This window comes from Oncorhynchus tshawytscha, unplaced genomic scaffold (assembly GCF_018296145.1).
Source record: "Oncorhynchus tshawytscha isolate Ot180627B unplaced genomic scaffold, Otsh_v2.0 Un_scaffold_1029_pilon_pilon, whole genome shotgun sequence".
NCBI classification, from domain to species: domain Eukaryota; kingdom Metazoa; phylum Chordata; class Actinopteri; order Salmoniformes; family Salmonidae; genus Oncorhynchus; species Oncorhynchus tshawytscha.
The window spans coordinates 308,402-325,000 of NW_024609782.1; the positions used below are offsets into that span (position 1 = coordinate 308,402).

General features: G+C 45.6%; 1 protein-coding gene across 1 annotated transcript in view; it reads left to right on the forward strand.

Annotated features, from left to right (window-relative positions):
* The first annotated feature begins 745 nt into the window (after positions 1-745).
* LOC112241438 (protocadherin-17-like) overlaps positions 746-16,599 on the forward strand; it is a 163,510-nt gene continuing 147,656 nt past the window's right edge. Inside the window, 2 exon segments of the mRNA XM_042318024.1 lie at positions 746-1,440; positions 2,294-5,140. Of these exon segments, the coding sequence (XP_042173958.1) occupies positions 2,642-5,140 (2,499 nt within the window). The 5' untranslated portion in view covers positions 746-1,440; positions 2,294-2,641.

The window sequence follows — 16,599 nt, forward strand, 5'->3', positions numbered from 1 at the left end:
GCCTCGCCCTGTACGGACACCCACATGTCTGACATGGGTAATGGGACACGCTGGGTTCATACACACTTCTATCTGCGCTCGGGTTATAACTGGGGCATCAAGCAGACATAAAGGTTTCATTTTTAACTAGTTCTTCTGAATAACATAAATATATGCATGTGAGAGAACACACACGCGCACAGCATAAACGCGACCATAATCAATCAGTCACGTCTGAGCTCCATTTCGTACATAATCAAATCATTATATCAAACACCATCTGTCCTCGTACTGAAAGAGATGATCTAACAACTATGTTAACATTATGTTATCATAGGACACACACACACACACACACAAGTTGAACTTGTTCACGGAAAAATGGTAGGCTATGTTAATACATAAATGGGCTATAAAATATGAACTAACGAAAAACTGAACGATCCGTCTAGCTCAAATAGGCAACCAAATATAGTCCTAAACAGCTGCTAGGTAGATAGGTTCAAATCAAAACCGCGTCTGTTTTTTGAATGTTTGAAAATGGAAAGCAGAGGAACCGAAGGACTATCCATTCTGTTCGTGTCGGTTGCGCCTAGGGACCACCTACCAATCTGTATTCTGTCAACTGGTTTTTAAATCCCTCCCTTGTTACGGACACGGTGAAATCCTATAGGCCGAGAGTCGTACCCACCTCTTCAAATCTATTGGTTAGCGTTGCATCGGTAGGAATGTTTAACGCACCATGAGTTGAGCAGAGTTTAGTCCGAGAGAAGCGGTGCAACGGGAATGAACAGACCCGGATAACATAATAATCCAACCGTTAGTTTTCTTTATAAACATTTTTTTTTTTTTTAAATGACAAGGACAATTTACAGGCTACCTACGTTTACAGACAATATGACAATCAACTGTGGAACGTTTTGAATAGGACTGTTATTATTGAGACATTGACCATAACCCATCGCTGTCTGTCTGTCTTTTAAACCGGAGAGTGAGAACCGACAAGGACGTGCCGCTATACGGGAACGTGTAACACGGGCATCAGTGCAGCTCACCGGACCGGTAAACACGTCTCTAATAACCACCGTGGATCTATATTTTCCATTTGGAATCTTCACAGCTCTTCTCTCAGAAACATTCTCCTCGAAGAATCCGGTGACTCACCGCGAGGGGAAGGCAAGCCTCTGCATTCTAATCAGCCGCACCGGGAGAACGGAGAGGAGAACGGAACGAGCTCATTGACATTACAGTCATACTTTTTGTGGAGCACTTCTACTTCGGTAGCTGAACCCGCACCACTCGTATCGCTGCTAGTCTGCATCCGTCGGAGCTGGTTGCTGGCTTCATTCTCACCACCCGGAGAAGGAATAGCAGGGTGACAGACCAAGCGAGGGGATTGGGTTTTAACATAAACCAAAACCAGGGATTATTTGTATTTTGTATTTAACCTGATACCTTTCGGTAAGTGGATGTGTTTTACCCCTCCTCTGGTCCACTATCGTAGCGCAGGTGTTTCCTATAGGATTGATATTCTCACCAGGCAGAGGCTATAAGGCGTTTCAAACGGATAACGGGAGTTTTTTACCAAACCTCTCCTGTCTCTCCGTGTTGATGCAACAGCTTCTGAGACGCCACGAGCCTCGCCAGCCCAGAAGAGCTGGAACGGAATAAATAGGAGGCTTGATTCTAGTCTTGTTTTGTGTCTCGCTAGTTATGATTTCCCTTTGGATCGTTTTAAATAGGCGGATTATGCTAATTTGGTAATGCGTGTAAGAGGCTCATTTTAACGCGTTCCTCTATTCATACGGGTTACTCAAATCGGGCGGCTATATAGCTATTGATTTAGATATGGCTATACATTTGTCTGTTTCTTTAGTTATAAACTGCCGAATGTGTCACAGGGAAAACATGACATATTTATTCATACTTATGACCGTTGTCATCTACATCCTAATAACCAATTTGAATATCCTACTGAAGCGCATGTGTCAGATTTCCTATAACACACGGATAGTTTATAGATTACATATCCATACGATCAAAAGGACAACAACACAACGCAGTATTGTGTATCGTTAGCACTGCGCCTCCCCGACGCTTCTCAAGGTTACCTAATTGACAGGCTATCCCCATCCATTGTGGCAATGATTTACGCATTAGTTGTGCGTTTCATGTTGAAGGACTCAGTCACTGCATATTCACCCATAGCTAAGGATATAATTATCAAGTCAAGACGGTTCATTATGTCTAGTATATTGATATATGAATACACTTTATTAACATATAATACTATTCACCCCCCTTTGTGTTTCAGGCAAGAGAGCGACAGAGAGAGCACGGGAACGCATAACGGCTATTCTATCCGGTTGGAGACAGACCGGGTTACGATTATTCCTGAGATGAGCCCTAGGCGTTCAACTGAATTTAAATTAGGTGTCCACGAGCACCAGCGTTTTCTATAAGGGAAAGGAGAGCGAGAGAGAGAGAAAAGGGAATTTAAATCGGTGCTCTAAGAATGACTTCTACATTCCACGATGAACGGAACTGTGTGTTTGATCCTGAATGGTAGAAATCACCCATTTTGTGTTGGAGAAATCAACAGGTCGGAGTCGGAGGCGTAAAAAACAAAATCGCTCGAAATTAAAAAACCTCTCACCGAAGGATGTATCTTTCAATTTTATTTCTCCTTCTCCTTTGGGCTCAAGCCCTGGCTTTGAAAAACTTGAATTATTCCGTTAACGAAGAGCAAGGACCGGGAACGGTTATAGGCAACATCGCTAAAGATGCTAAACTCGGTCTCGGGCAAGGAGGACAAGGGAAAAAATCTAACTTCAGAGTTCTGGAGAATTCAGCACCGCATCTCATCGATGTGGACCCGGAGAGCGGGCTGCTCTATACCAAGCAACGCATTGACAGGGAAACACTGTGTCGGCGGAACCCCAAATGTCAGCTCTCCATGGAGGTATTTGCTAACGACAAAGAGATCTGCATGATTAAGGTAGATGTAGTCGACATCAACGACAACTCGCCCACGTTCCCTTCCGATCAGATTGATATTGACATTTCTGAGAACGCAGCCCCGGGCACCCGCTTCCCGCTTACTAGCGCTCATGACCCGGACGCTGGGGAGAACGGGCTAAAAACCTACCAGATCACACGAGACGACTACAATCTGTTTTCTCTGGATGTAAAATCCCGCGGGGACGGAACTAAATTTCCCGAGTTAGTTATTCAACGGCCGTTAGACAGGGAGGAACGTAACCATCACACCCTCATCCTAACCGCTACGGACGGCGGGGAGTATCCCAGATCAGGAACCATGCAGATTAATGTGAAAGTGATTGACTCTAACGATAACAGCCCTGTGTTTGAACAGCCCTCTTATGTTGTAGAAATCCCAGAAAACTCCCCACCTGGGAAAGTATTGATAGATTTAAACGCTACAGACCCAGACGAGGGTTCCAATGGTCAGGTGGTTTATTCATTCAGCGGCTACGCCCCGGATAGAATCAGAGAACTCTTCTCCATAGATTCTAGAACGGGAGTCATAAAAATCCAAGGAGAGATTGACTACGAGGAGAACCCTATTATAGAAATAGATGTTCAGGCTAAGGATTTAGGCCCTAACCCCATCCCAGGCCACTGTAAAGTAACTGTGAATGTGATTGACAGGAATGACAACTGGCCCTCCATAGGGTTTGTGTCTGTGAGGCAGGGGGCCATTAGTGAGGCAGCCCCACCAGGCACGGTCATCGCCCTGGTCAGAGTCACGGATAAAGACTCTGGGAGGAACGGGAAGCTGCTGTGTAGAGTCTTGGGGAACGTTCCGTTTAAACTAGAGGAGAACTACGACAACTTCTACACCGTGGTGACGGACAGGCCTCTGGACAGAGAACAGCAGGACGAGTACAATGTCACCATCGTCGCCAAGGACAACGGCACGCCGCCCCTTAACTCCACCAAGTCGTTCACGGTGAAGATTCTAGACGAGAACGATAATGTTCCGCGTTTCACCAAGGCTGTGTATCTGCTCCAGGTGCCGGAGAACAACATCCCCGGGGAGTATCTGGGTTCCGTCCTCGCTCTAGACCCGGACCTGGGCCAGAACGGAACCGTGTTCTACTCCATCCTCAACTCCAACGTGAGCGGAGGAGACGTCAACACGTTCGTGAACGTGAACGCGGCCAACGGGGCGATCTACGCCGTGAGGTCATTCAACTACGAACAAATCAAATTCTTTGATTTTAAGGTCTTGGCGAAGGATGCTGGGTCTCCTCACCTGGAGAGCAACACCACGGTCAGGGTCAGCGTCTTAGACGTTAACGACAATATCCCCGTCATCGTTCTCCCGCTGCTCCTGAACGACACGGCGGAGATCCACGTGCCACGGAACGTCGGCGTGGGTTACGTCGTCACCACGGTGAGGGCGGTCGACAACGATTACGGCGAGAGCGGGCGGTTGACCTACGAGATCTCCGACGGTAACGAGGAGCATCTGTTCGAGATGGACCCGGTGACGGGCGAGGTACGGACCGCCCACCCCTTCTGGGAGGACGTCAGCCCCATGGTGGAGCTGATCATCAGGGTGATGGACCACGGGAAGCCCACCCTCACCACCGCCGCACGCCTCATCGTCAAGGCCTACAGCGGACCGCTGCCGGGCGGCGAGCCCCACATCAACGAAGAGCATCACAACTGGGACACGTCGCTCCCTCTCATCGTCACCTTATCCATCATCTCTATGATGCTGCTGGCTGCCATGGTAACCATCGCCGTGAAGTGCAAACGGGAGAACAAGGAGATCAGGACGTACAACTGCCGCATCGCGGAGTACTCTCACCCGCAGCTGGGCAAAGGCAAGAAGAAGAAGATCAACAAGAATGACATCATGCTAGTTCAGAGCGAGGTGGAGGAACGGGACGCCATGAACGTCATGAACGTGGTGAGCTCCCCGTCGCTCGCCACCTCCCCCATGTATTTCGATTACCAGACGCGGCTGCCGCTGAGCTCGCCCAGGTCGGAGGTCATGTACCTCAAGCCCACGGCCAACAACCTGTCGGTGCCCCAGGGACAGGGCCACGGCGTCGGCTGTCACACGTCCTTCACTGGCCCGGTGACTAACACCACAGATACCCCCAGTAGCAGGATGTCCATTATACAGGTAGGAACAAGAAACCATTCAACTAGGTTTTTATTGATTTATGTGAACCTTTGTTTGTTTAGGTGACCAGGGAAGTCACGTTAAGATTCAAATTCCCTTCTTGTTGGAATGGAAATTTGTGTTTGGCTTTACATGTGTCTGACACAGCAAACAGACAGAAAGCAGGACAGCATTCGATATATAAACGACAGCATTGTGATTATCCACCATATTCCTTCCTCCTACCCCTCATCCATCTCCTCTTGCTTCAGATCTTTTCCCTCTCTACTTAATGGACTGATGTACTGGAGTGTAGGTATAGTGTAACACGAGTGAGAGAGAGATGGAGATATGGAAAGAGAGAGAGAGAGAGATGGAAATATGGAAAGAGAGAGGGAGAGGGAGAGAGAGGGAGAGTTGTAGATATGGAAAGAGAGAGAGGGGGACAGAGTGAGAGAGAAAGAGAGAGAGAGAGTTGGAGATATGGAAAGAGAGGGAGAGAGAGAGTTGGAGATATGGAAAGAGAGGGAGAGAGAGAGTTGGAGAATTGGAGAATGGAAAGAGGGAGAGAGAGAGAGTTGGAGAATTGGAAAGAGAGAGAGAGATTTGGAGATATGGAAAGAGAGAGGGAGAGTTGTAGATATGGAAAGAGAGAGGGAGAGTTGTAGATATGGAAAGAGAGAGAGAGAGAGAGTTGGAGATATGGAAAGAGAGGGAGAGAGAGAGTTGGAGATATGGAAAGAGAGGGAGAGAGAGAGTTGGAGATATGGAAAGAGAGGGAGAGAGAGAGAGAGAAAGAGAGAGAGATGTGGGGTGCATGGCGACAGGCAGGTCATGCTGCACATGGTGGAGAGGGACAGAGAGAGGGACAGAGAGAGGGACAGAGACAGAGAGAGAGAGGAGCCGGTGACATCATGACAAATCGATTCCGTGTAATATTTAGGAAGATGTATCATGTGTTGGAAGTTGAAATCCAGACCTCTTCAACCAGACGTCGCCCCACGGCCGGTTTATTACAGAATGACACTTTAATACATCTCTCTGTGACGGTGGGATTTAGTTGTTTTGTTGTTGTTTTGACAATATCCCAATGTTATTTCTTTGCGCTGGTTGGCTGTGTCTTGTACCAAAAACTCCAGTATTTTTCCTTCACAGCTTGTTCTCTATCTTCTTTTTTTTAACGAGGGAGACGAGGGAGACCATTTGTTTCCTCGTCCTCTCTCTTGTCCCTCGGCAGCAGACATAATGGTGAGCGATATGTTTGGAACATCAAATCGCAGTTTCCAAATTTGAATACATGTATACTAGTGAGAATCGCAATACGTATGGCATCGACACCCAATACAATATGTATGGCATCGACACCCAATACAATACGTATGGCATCGACACACAATATGTATGGCATCGACACACAGTACAATATGTATGGCATCGACACACAGTACAATATGTATGGCATCGACACACAATATGTATGACATCGACACACAGTACAGTACGTATGGCATCGACACACAGTACAATACGTATGGCATCGACACACAGTACGTATGGCATCGACACCCAATACAATACGTATGGCATCGACACACAGTACATACGTATGGCATCGACACACAGTACGTATGGCATCGACACACAGTACAATACGTATGGCATCGACACACAGTACAGTACGTATGGCATCGACACACAATACAATACGTATGGCATCGACACACAATATGTATGGCATCGACACACAGTACGTATGGCATCGACACACAATACAGTACGTATGGCATCGACACACAGTACAATACGTATGGCATCGACACACAATACGTATGGCATCGACACACACAATACGTATGGCATCGACACACAATACGTATGGCATCGACACACAATACGTATGGCATCGACACACAATACAATACGTATGGCATCGACACACAATACGTATGGCATCGACACACACAATACGTATGGCATCGACACACAGTACAGTACGTATGGCATCGACACACAATACAATACGTATGGCATCGACACAATACAATACGTATGGCATCGACACACAATACAATACGTATGGCATCGACACACAACAGTACGTATGGCATCGACACACAGTACGTATGGCATCGACACCCAATACAATACGTATGGCATCGACACACAGTACAATACGTATGGCATCGACACCCAATACAATACGTATGGCATCGACACACAATGCAGTACGTATGGCATCGACACACAATACGTATGGCATCGACACACAATACGTATGGCATCGACACACAATACAGTACGTATGGCATCGACACACAGTACAGTACGTATGGCATCGACACCCAATACAATACGTATGGCATCGACACACAGTACAGTACGTATGGCATCGACACACAGTACAGTACGTATGGCATCGACACACAATACGTATGGCATCGACACACAATACGTATGGCATCGACACACAATGCAGTACGTATGGCATCGACACACAATACGTATGGCATCGACACACAATACGTATGGCATCGACACACAATACAGTACGTATGGCATCGACACACAATACAGTATGTATGGCATCGACACACAGTACAGTACGTATGGCATCGACACACAGTACAGTACATATGGCATCGACACACAGTACGTATGGCATCGACACACAGTACAATACGTATGGCATCGACACACAATACAATACGTATGGCATCGACACACAGTACAGTACGTATGGCATCGACACACACACAGTACAGTACGTATGGCATCGACAGACAGTACGTATGGCATCGACACACAGTACAGTACATATGGCATCGACACACAGTACGTATGGCATCGACACACAGTACAGTACGTATGGCATCGACACACAGTACAGTACATATGGCATCGACACACAGTACATATGGCATCGACACACAGTACGTATGGCATCGACACACAGTACAATACGTATGGCATCGACACACAGTACGTATGGCATCGACACACAATGCAGTACGTATGGCATCGACACACAGTACGTATGGCATCAACACACAGTACGTATGGCATCGACACACAATACAATACGTATGGCATCGACACACAGTACAATACGTATGGCATCGACACACAATATGTATGGCATCGACACACAGTACGTATGGCATCAACACACAGTACAGTACGTATGGCATCGACACACAATATGTATGGCATCGACACACAGTACGTATGGCATCAACACACAGTACGTATGGCATCGACACACAGTACAGTACGTATGGCATCGACACACAGTACGTATGGCATCGACACACAGTACAATATGTATGGCATCGACACACAGTACAATACGTATGGCATCGACACACAGTACGTATGGCATCGACACACAGTACAGTACGTATGGCATCGACACCCAATACAGTACGTATGGCATCGACACACAGGTGTGGTGTTGATATTGTGTTGTGAGGTCCCTGGTAATTCCCAGCCCTAACATCTCTGAGGGAGGAAAGACAAACGGCTAGTATGTGATGGAGTTATTATTGAGAGGGAATGTTTTAAACAGATACTCTATAGATACTCTATAGATACTCTATAGATACTCTATAGCTACTCTATAGATACTCTATAGATACTCTATAGCTACTCTATAGCTACTCTATAGATACTCTATAGCTACTCTATAGATACTCTATAGATACTCTATAGCTACTCTATAGATACTCTATAGATACTCTATAGCTACTCTATAGATACTCTATAGATACTCTATAGCTACTCTATAGATACTCTATAGATACTCTATAGATACTCTATAGCTACTCTATAGCTACTCTATAGATACTCTATAGATACTCTATAGCTACTCTACAGATACTCTATAGATACTCTATAGATACTCTATAGCTACTCTATAGATACTCTATAGCTACTCTATAGATACTCTATAGATACTCTATAGATACTCTATAGCTACTCTATAGATACTCTATAGATACTCTATAGCTACTCTATAGATACTCTATAGCTACTCTATATATACTCTATAGATACTCTATAGATACTCTATAGATACTCTATAGATACTCTATAGCTACTCTATAGATACTCTATAGCTACTCTACAGATACTCTATAGATACTCTATAGATACTCTATAGCTACTCTATAGATACTCTATAGCTACTCTATAGCTACTCTATAGATACTCTATAGATACTCTATAGCTACTCTATAGCTACTCTATAGATACTCTATAGATACTCTATAGCTACTCTATAGATACTCTATAGCTACTCTATAGATACTCTATAGATATTTCATGTATTTTTTTTTATATCACAAATCATGCTCCGATATTTATGGTTAAAATGTCATGGTGCAAAAATAATGTTCTCTAAAACAGCCTGTTTTTACCTGTAATGAAAGGGCTCGACATTTTATTTTACTAGGAAAGTCAATGAATCAGTTAAGAACAAATTATTATTTACAAGGATGGCCTGGGAACAGTGGGTTTAACTGCCTTGTTCAGGGGCAGAATGACAGATTTTTACCTTGTCAGCTCGGAGATTTGATCTAGCAAACTTTCGGTTACTGACCCAACGCTCTAACCACTAGGCTACCTGCCTCCTCTACACTCTAACCACTAGGCTACCTGCCTCCTCTACACTCTAACCACTAGGCTACCTGCCTCCTCTACACTCTAACCACTAGGCTACCTGCCTCCTCTACACTCTAACCACTAGGCTACCTGCCTCCTCTACACTCTAACCACTAGGCTACCTGCCTCCTCTACACTCTAACCACTAGGCTACCTGCCTCCTCTACACTCTAACCACTAGGCTACCTGCCTCCTCTACACTCTAACCACTAGGCTACCTGCCTCCTCTACACTCTAACCACTAGGCTACCTGCCTCCTCTACACTCTAACCACTAGGCTACCTGCCTCCTCTACACTCTAACCACTAGGCTACCTGCCTCCTCTACACTCTAACCACAAGGCTACCTGCCGACATCACGTCTATATTCTAACTTCCAGGGTTTTTAATGCATCTTGCTCGTTTTTGCCACATCCAGAGTGTGGTTATGGGTGGAGAACGGAGCACTTCTTTTCAGATATACATGAGTGTTCAATATTACCCATAGTGTTCAATATTACCCATAGTGTTCAATATTACCCATAGTGTTCAATATTACCCATAGTGTTCAATATTACCCATAGTGTTCCATATTACCCATAGTGTTCAATATTACCCATAGTGTTCAATATTACCCATAGTGTTCCATATTACCCATAGTGTTCAATATTACCCATAGTGTTCAATATTACCCATAGTGTTCCATATTAATAACTGTTCTATCTGGGTTCTATCTGATATATTATTGGGTTCTAATTGATATATTATTATTGGGTTCTAATAGATATATTATTGGGTTCTAATTGATATATTATTGGGTTCTATCTGATAGATTATTGGGTTCTATCTGATATATTATTGGGTTCTAATAGATATATTATTGGGTTCTAATAGATATATTATTGGGTTCTAATTGATATATTATTGGGTTCTATCTGATAGATTATTGGGTTCTCTGAGATTATTGGGTTCTAATAGATCTATTATTGGGTTTTAATTAATATATTATTGGGTTCTAATGTACATATTATTGGGTTCTATCTGATAGATTATTGGGTTCTATCTGATATATTATTGGGTTCTAATTGCTAGATTATTGGGTTCTAACAGATAGATTATTGGGTTCTATCTGATAGATTATTGGGTTCTAACTGATATATTATTGTGTTCTAACAGATAGATTATTGGGTTATATTGGATATATTATTGGGTTCTATTGGAAATATTATTAGGTTCTAACTAATATATTATTGGGTTCTATCTGAAATATTATTGGGTTCTAACTGATAGATTATTGGGTTCTAATTGACATATTATTGGGTTCTATCTGATAGATTATTGGGTTCTAACTGATATATTATTGGGTTCTATCTGATATATTATTGGGTTCTATCTGATATATTATTGGGTTCTAACTGATATATTATTGGGTTCTAACTGATATATTATTGGGTTCTAACTGATATATTATTGGGTTCTAACTGATATATTATTGGGTTCTATCTGATATATTATTGGGTTCTATCTGATATATTATTGGGTTCTATCTGATATATTATTGGGTTCTATCTGATATATTATTGGGTTCTATCTGATATATTATTGGGTTCTAACTGATATATTATTGGGTTCTATCTGATATATTATTGGGTTCTATCTGATATATTATTGGGTTCTATCTGATATATTATTGGGTTCTATCTGATATATTATTGGGTTCTAACTGATATATTATTGGGTTCTATCTGATATATTATTGGGTTCTATCTGATATATTATTGGGTTCTAACTGATATATTATTGGGTTCTAACTGATATATTATTGGGTTCTATCTGATATATTATTGGGTTCTATCTGATATATTATTGGGTTCTAACTGATATATTATTGGGTTTTAATAGATATATTATTGGGTTCTATCTGATATATCATTGGGTTGTAACTGTATAAACCCACTGTATGTCAACTAACCCCTCCCTGAGAAGACTTGTAAATCCATCAGCGTAGTCTTTATCCATGTGTAATCTGCAGGGTCTCATAGTCCTACCTGTTGTACTACTACAGTGTCTTAATCAGGACTTTAACCTCGTCTGACATGTCTTTAAACAGGCTTAGTACCACAGACAGAGAGAGACACACTGGAGGGATGAGGCAGTTGTCAGGGGGGGGGGATAAGCCAAATCACCCCCTCAGTCCTCACAAAGAGGGTTTAACTGGGAACAGAGAGGAGCAGAGATTTCCAGGAAAATACACAGCAGTAGTATCTGTAGTCTGTAGCATGTGGCTAGCTGGTCGGCTCACAGCAGTAGTATCTGTAGTCTGTAGCATGTGGCTAGCTGGGGGCTCACAGCAGTAGTATCTGTAGCATGTATCATGTGGCTAGCTGGGGGCTCACAGCAGTAGTATCTGTATATGGCTAGCTGCTCACAGCATGTGGCTAGCTGGGGGCTCACAGCAGTAGTATCTAGTTGTAGCATGTGGCTAGCTGGGGGATCACAGCAGTAGTATCTGTAGTCTGTAGCATGTGGCTAGCTGGGGGATCACAGCAGTAGTATCTGTAGTCTGTAGCATGTGGCTAGCTGGGGGCTCACAGCAGTAGTATCTGTAGTCTGTAGCATGTGGCTAGCTGGGGGCTCACAGCAGTAGTATCTGTAGTCTGTAGCATGTGGCTAGCTGGGGGCTCACAGCAGTAGTATCTGTAGTCTGTAGCATGTGGCTAGCTGGGGGCTCACAGCAGTAGTATCTGTAGTCTGTAGCATGTGGCTAGCTGGGGGCTCACAGCAGTAGTATCTGTAGTCTGTAGCATGTGGCTAGCTGGGGGCTCACAGCAGTAGTATCTGTAGTCTGTAGCATGTGGCTAGCTGGGGGATCACAGCAGTAGTATCTGTAGTCTGTAGCATGTGGCTAGCTGGGGGATCACAGCAGTAGTATCTGTAGTCTGTAGCATGTGGCTAGCTGGGGCTCACAGCAGTAGTATCTGTAGTCTGTAGCATGTGGCTAGCTGGGGGCTCACAGCAGTAGTATCTGTAGTCTGTAGCATGTGGCTAGCTGGGGGCTCACAGCAGTAGTATCTGTAGTCTGTAGCATGTGGCTAGCTGGGGATCACAGCAGTAGTATCTGTAGTCTGTAGCATGTGGCTGGCTGGGGGATCACAGCAGTAGTATCTGTAGTCTGTAGCATGTGGCTAGCTGGGGGCTCACAGCAGTAGTATCTGTAGTCTGTAGCATGTGGCTAGCTGGGGGCTCACAGCAGTAGTATCTGTAGTCTGTAGCATGTGGCTAGCTGGGGGCTCACAGCAGTAGTATCTGTAGTCTGTAGCATGTGGCTGGCTGGGGGCTCACAGCAGTAGTATCTGTAGTCTGTAGCATGTGGCTAGCTGAGGGATCACAGCAGTAGTATCTGTAGTCTGTAGCATGTGGCTAGCTGGGGGCTCACAGCAGTAGTATCTGTAGTCTGTAGCATGTGGCTAGCTGGGGGATCACAGCAGTAGTATCTGTAGTCTGTAGCATGTGGCTAGCTGGGGGCTCACAGCAGTTGTATCTGTAGCATGTGGCTAGCTGGGGGCTCACAGCAGTAGTATCTGTAGTCTGTAGCATGTGGCTAGCTGGGGGCTCACAGCAGTAGTATCTGTAGTCTGTAGCATGTGGCTAGCTGGGGGCTCACAGCAGTAGTATCTGTAGTCTGTAGCATGTGGCTAGCTGGGGGCTCACAGCAGTAGTATCTGTAGTCTTGTAGCATGTGGCTAGCTGGGGGATCACAGCAGTAGTATCTGTAGTCTGTAGCATGTGGTTAGCTGGGGGCTCACAGCAGTAGTATCTGTAGTCTGTAGCATGTGGCTAGCTGAGGGATCACAGCAATAGTATCTGTAGTCTATAGCATGTGGCTGGCTGGGGGATCACATCAGTAGTATCTGTAGTCTGTAGCATGTGGCTAGCTGGGGGCTCACAGCAGTAGTATCTGTAGTCTGTAGCATGTGGCTAGCTGGGGGCTCACAGCAGTAGTATCTGTAGTCTGTAGCATGTGGCTAGCTGGGGGCTCACAGCAGTAGTATCTGTAGTCTGTAGCATGTGGCTAGCTGGGGGCTCACAGCAGTAGTATCTGTAGCATGTAGCATGTGGCTAGCTGGGGGCTCACAGCAGTAGTATCTGTAGCATGTAGCATGTGGCTAGCTGGGGGCTCACAGCAGTAGTATCTGTAGTCTGTAGCATGTGGCTAGCTGGGGGCTCACAGCAGTAGTATCTGTAGTCTTTAGCATGTGGCTGGCTGGGGGCTCACAGCAGTAGTATCTGTAGTCTGTAGCATGTGGCTAGCTGAGGGATCACAGCAGTAGTATCTGTAGTCTGTAGCATGTGGCTAGCTGGGGGATCACAGCATTAGTATCTGTAGTCTGTAGCATGTGGCTAGCTGGGGGCTCACAGCAGTAGTATCTGTAGTCTGTAGCATGTGGCTAGCTGAGGGATCACAGCAATAGTATCTGTAGTCTGTAGCATGTGGCTAGCTGGGGGCTCACAGCAGTAGTATCTGTAGCATGTAGCATGTGGCTAGCTGGGGGCGGATCATTGCGATGGTTGAAGAGGTGTTCCCATGCAGAGCCTCCACTGCCTGTTGTTAGCCCCTCTCAGGATATCCCACATGCCTCTATTGTCAGGCAGCTGCAGGTCAAAGGTGACTCAGAAACCGTTGGTGCTTTCTAAAGGGGGAGGGGTTTCTAAAGGGGGAAGGGTTTCTAAAGGGGGAGGGGTTTCTAAAGGGGGAGGAGTTTCTGCTTCCTCTGAGGCTCTAGTGTAAAGGTGAGGTATTATATCAGACTGCAGGCCAAATGCTCTTCTCTCTCCTCCTCCTCCTCCTCATCCTCCTCCTCCTCCTGTACCAGACCCACTAGTTGACCCTGTACCAGATCCACTAGTTGACTCTGTACCAGACCCACTAGTTGACCCTGTACCAGACCCACTAGTTGACCCTGTACCAGACCCACTAGTTGACCCTGTACCAGACCCACTAGTTGACCCTGTACCAGACCCACTAGTTGACCCTGTACCAGACCCACTAGTTGACCCTGTACCAGACCCACTAGTTGACCCTGTACCAGACCCACTAGTTGACCCTAGTTGACCTTTTCTTGAGGCAACAGGTCACACATCTTGCTGCTGTGATGTCACACTGTGGTATTTCACCCAATAGATATGGGAGTTTTTTGGGTTGGTTTTCAAATGCTCTCTCTCTCTCTCTCTCTCTGTGTCTCTCTCTCTCTCTCTCTCTCTCTCTCTCTCTCTCTCTCTCTCTCTCTCTCTCTCTCTCTCTCTCTCTCTCTCTCTCTCTCTGTCTCTCTCTCTCTCTCTCTCTCTCTCTCTCTCTCTCTCTCTCTCTGTGTCTGTGTGTGTGTATGGACAGTAACCTGAAGCTAGGCAGAGCAGAGTGGTGTGGTAGAAACATCAGGAAACAAAGACAGAATCCCTCCTCTATTGATCCAGAGCCACTCTGCCTGTATGTCACTACAGCCTGGTGGGGAGGGAGGAGGAGTTAGGGAATAAAATACACAAAGAAATAAGGAAGTAATATCCTGTCCATCGCAAGTCTGCACAAGGACATCTTAAGTTGCTCTCTCCCTCTCTTCCTCCTCTCTCCTTTTCTCCCTTCCCGTCTTCTATGCCTCTTTCTCTCTGTCCCTCCTTGACCGAGCGTGCTGCCCCTACAGCTCTACAGGATACAAGACCCAGTCAGTACTAACTCAGCCCTCCACAGTACTACAAGACCCAGTCAGTACTAACTCAGCCCTCCACAGTACTACAAGACCCAGTCAGTACTAACTCAGCCCTCCACAGTACTACAAGACCCAGTCAGTACTAACTCAACCATCCACAGTACTACAAGACCCAGTCAGTACTAACTCAACCATCCACAGTACTACAAGACCCAGTCAGTACTAACTCAGCCCTCCACAGTACTACAAGACCCAGTCAGTACTAACTCAGCCCTCCACAGTACTACAAGACCCAGTCAGTACTAACTCAGCCCTCCACAGTACTACAAGACCCAGTCAGTACTAACTCAGCCCTCCACAGTACTACAAGACCCAGTCAGTACTAACTCAGCCCTCCACAGTACTACAAGACCCAGTCAGTACTAACTCAGCCCTCCACAGTACTACAAGACCCAGTCAGTACTAACTCAACCCTCCACAGTACTACAAGACCCAGTCAGTACTAACTCAACCCTCCACAGTACTACAAGACCCAGTCAGTACTAACTCAACCCTCCACAGTACTACAAGACCCAGTCAGTACTAACTCAACCCTCCACAGTACTACAGGTCTACAGGATAGCAGACCCAGTCAGTACTACCTCAACCCTCCACAGTACTACAGCTCTACAGGATACCAGACCCAGTCAGTACTACCTCAACCCTCCACAGTACTACAGCTCTACAGGATACCAGACCCAGTCAGTACTACCTCAACCCTCCACAGTACTACAGCTCTACAGGACACCAGACCCAGTCAGTACTAACTCAACCCTCCACAGTACTACAGGTCTACAGGATACCAGACCCAGTCAGTACTACCTCAACCCTCCACAGTACTACAGCTCTACAGGATACCAGACCCAGTCAGTACTACCTCAACCCTCCACAGTACTACAGCTCTACAGGATACCAGACCCAGTCAGTACTACCCTAACCCTCCACAGTACTACAGCTCTACAGGATACCAGACCCAGTCAGTACTACCTCAACCCTCCACAGTACTACAGCTCTACAGGATACCAGACCCAGTCAGTACTACCCTAACCCTCCACAGTACTACAGCTCTACAGGATACCAGACCCAGTCAGTACTACCTTAA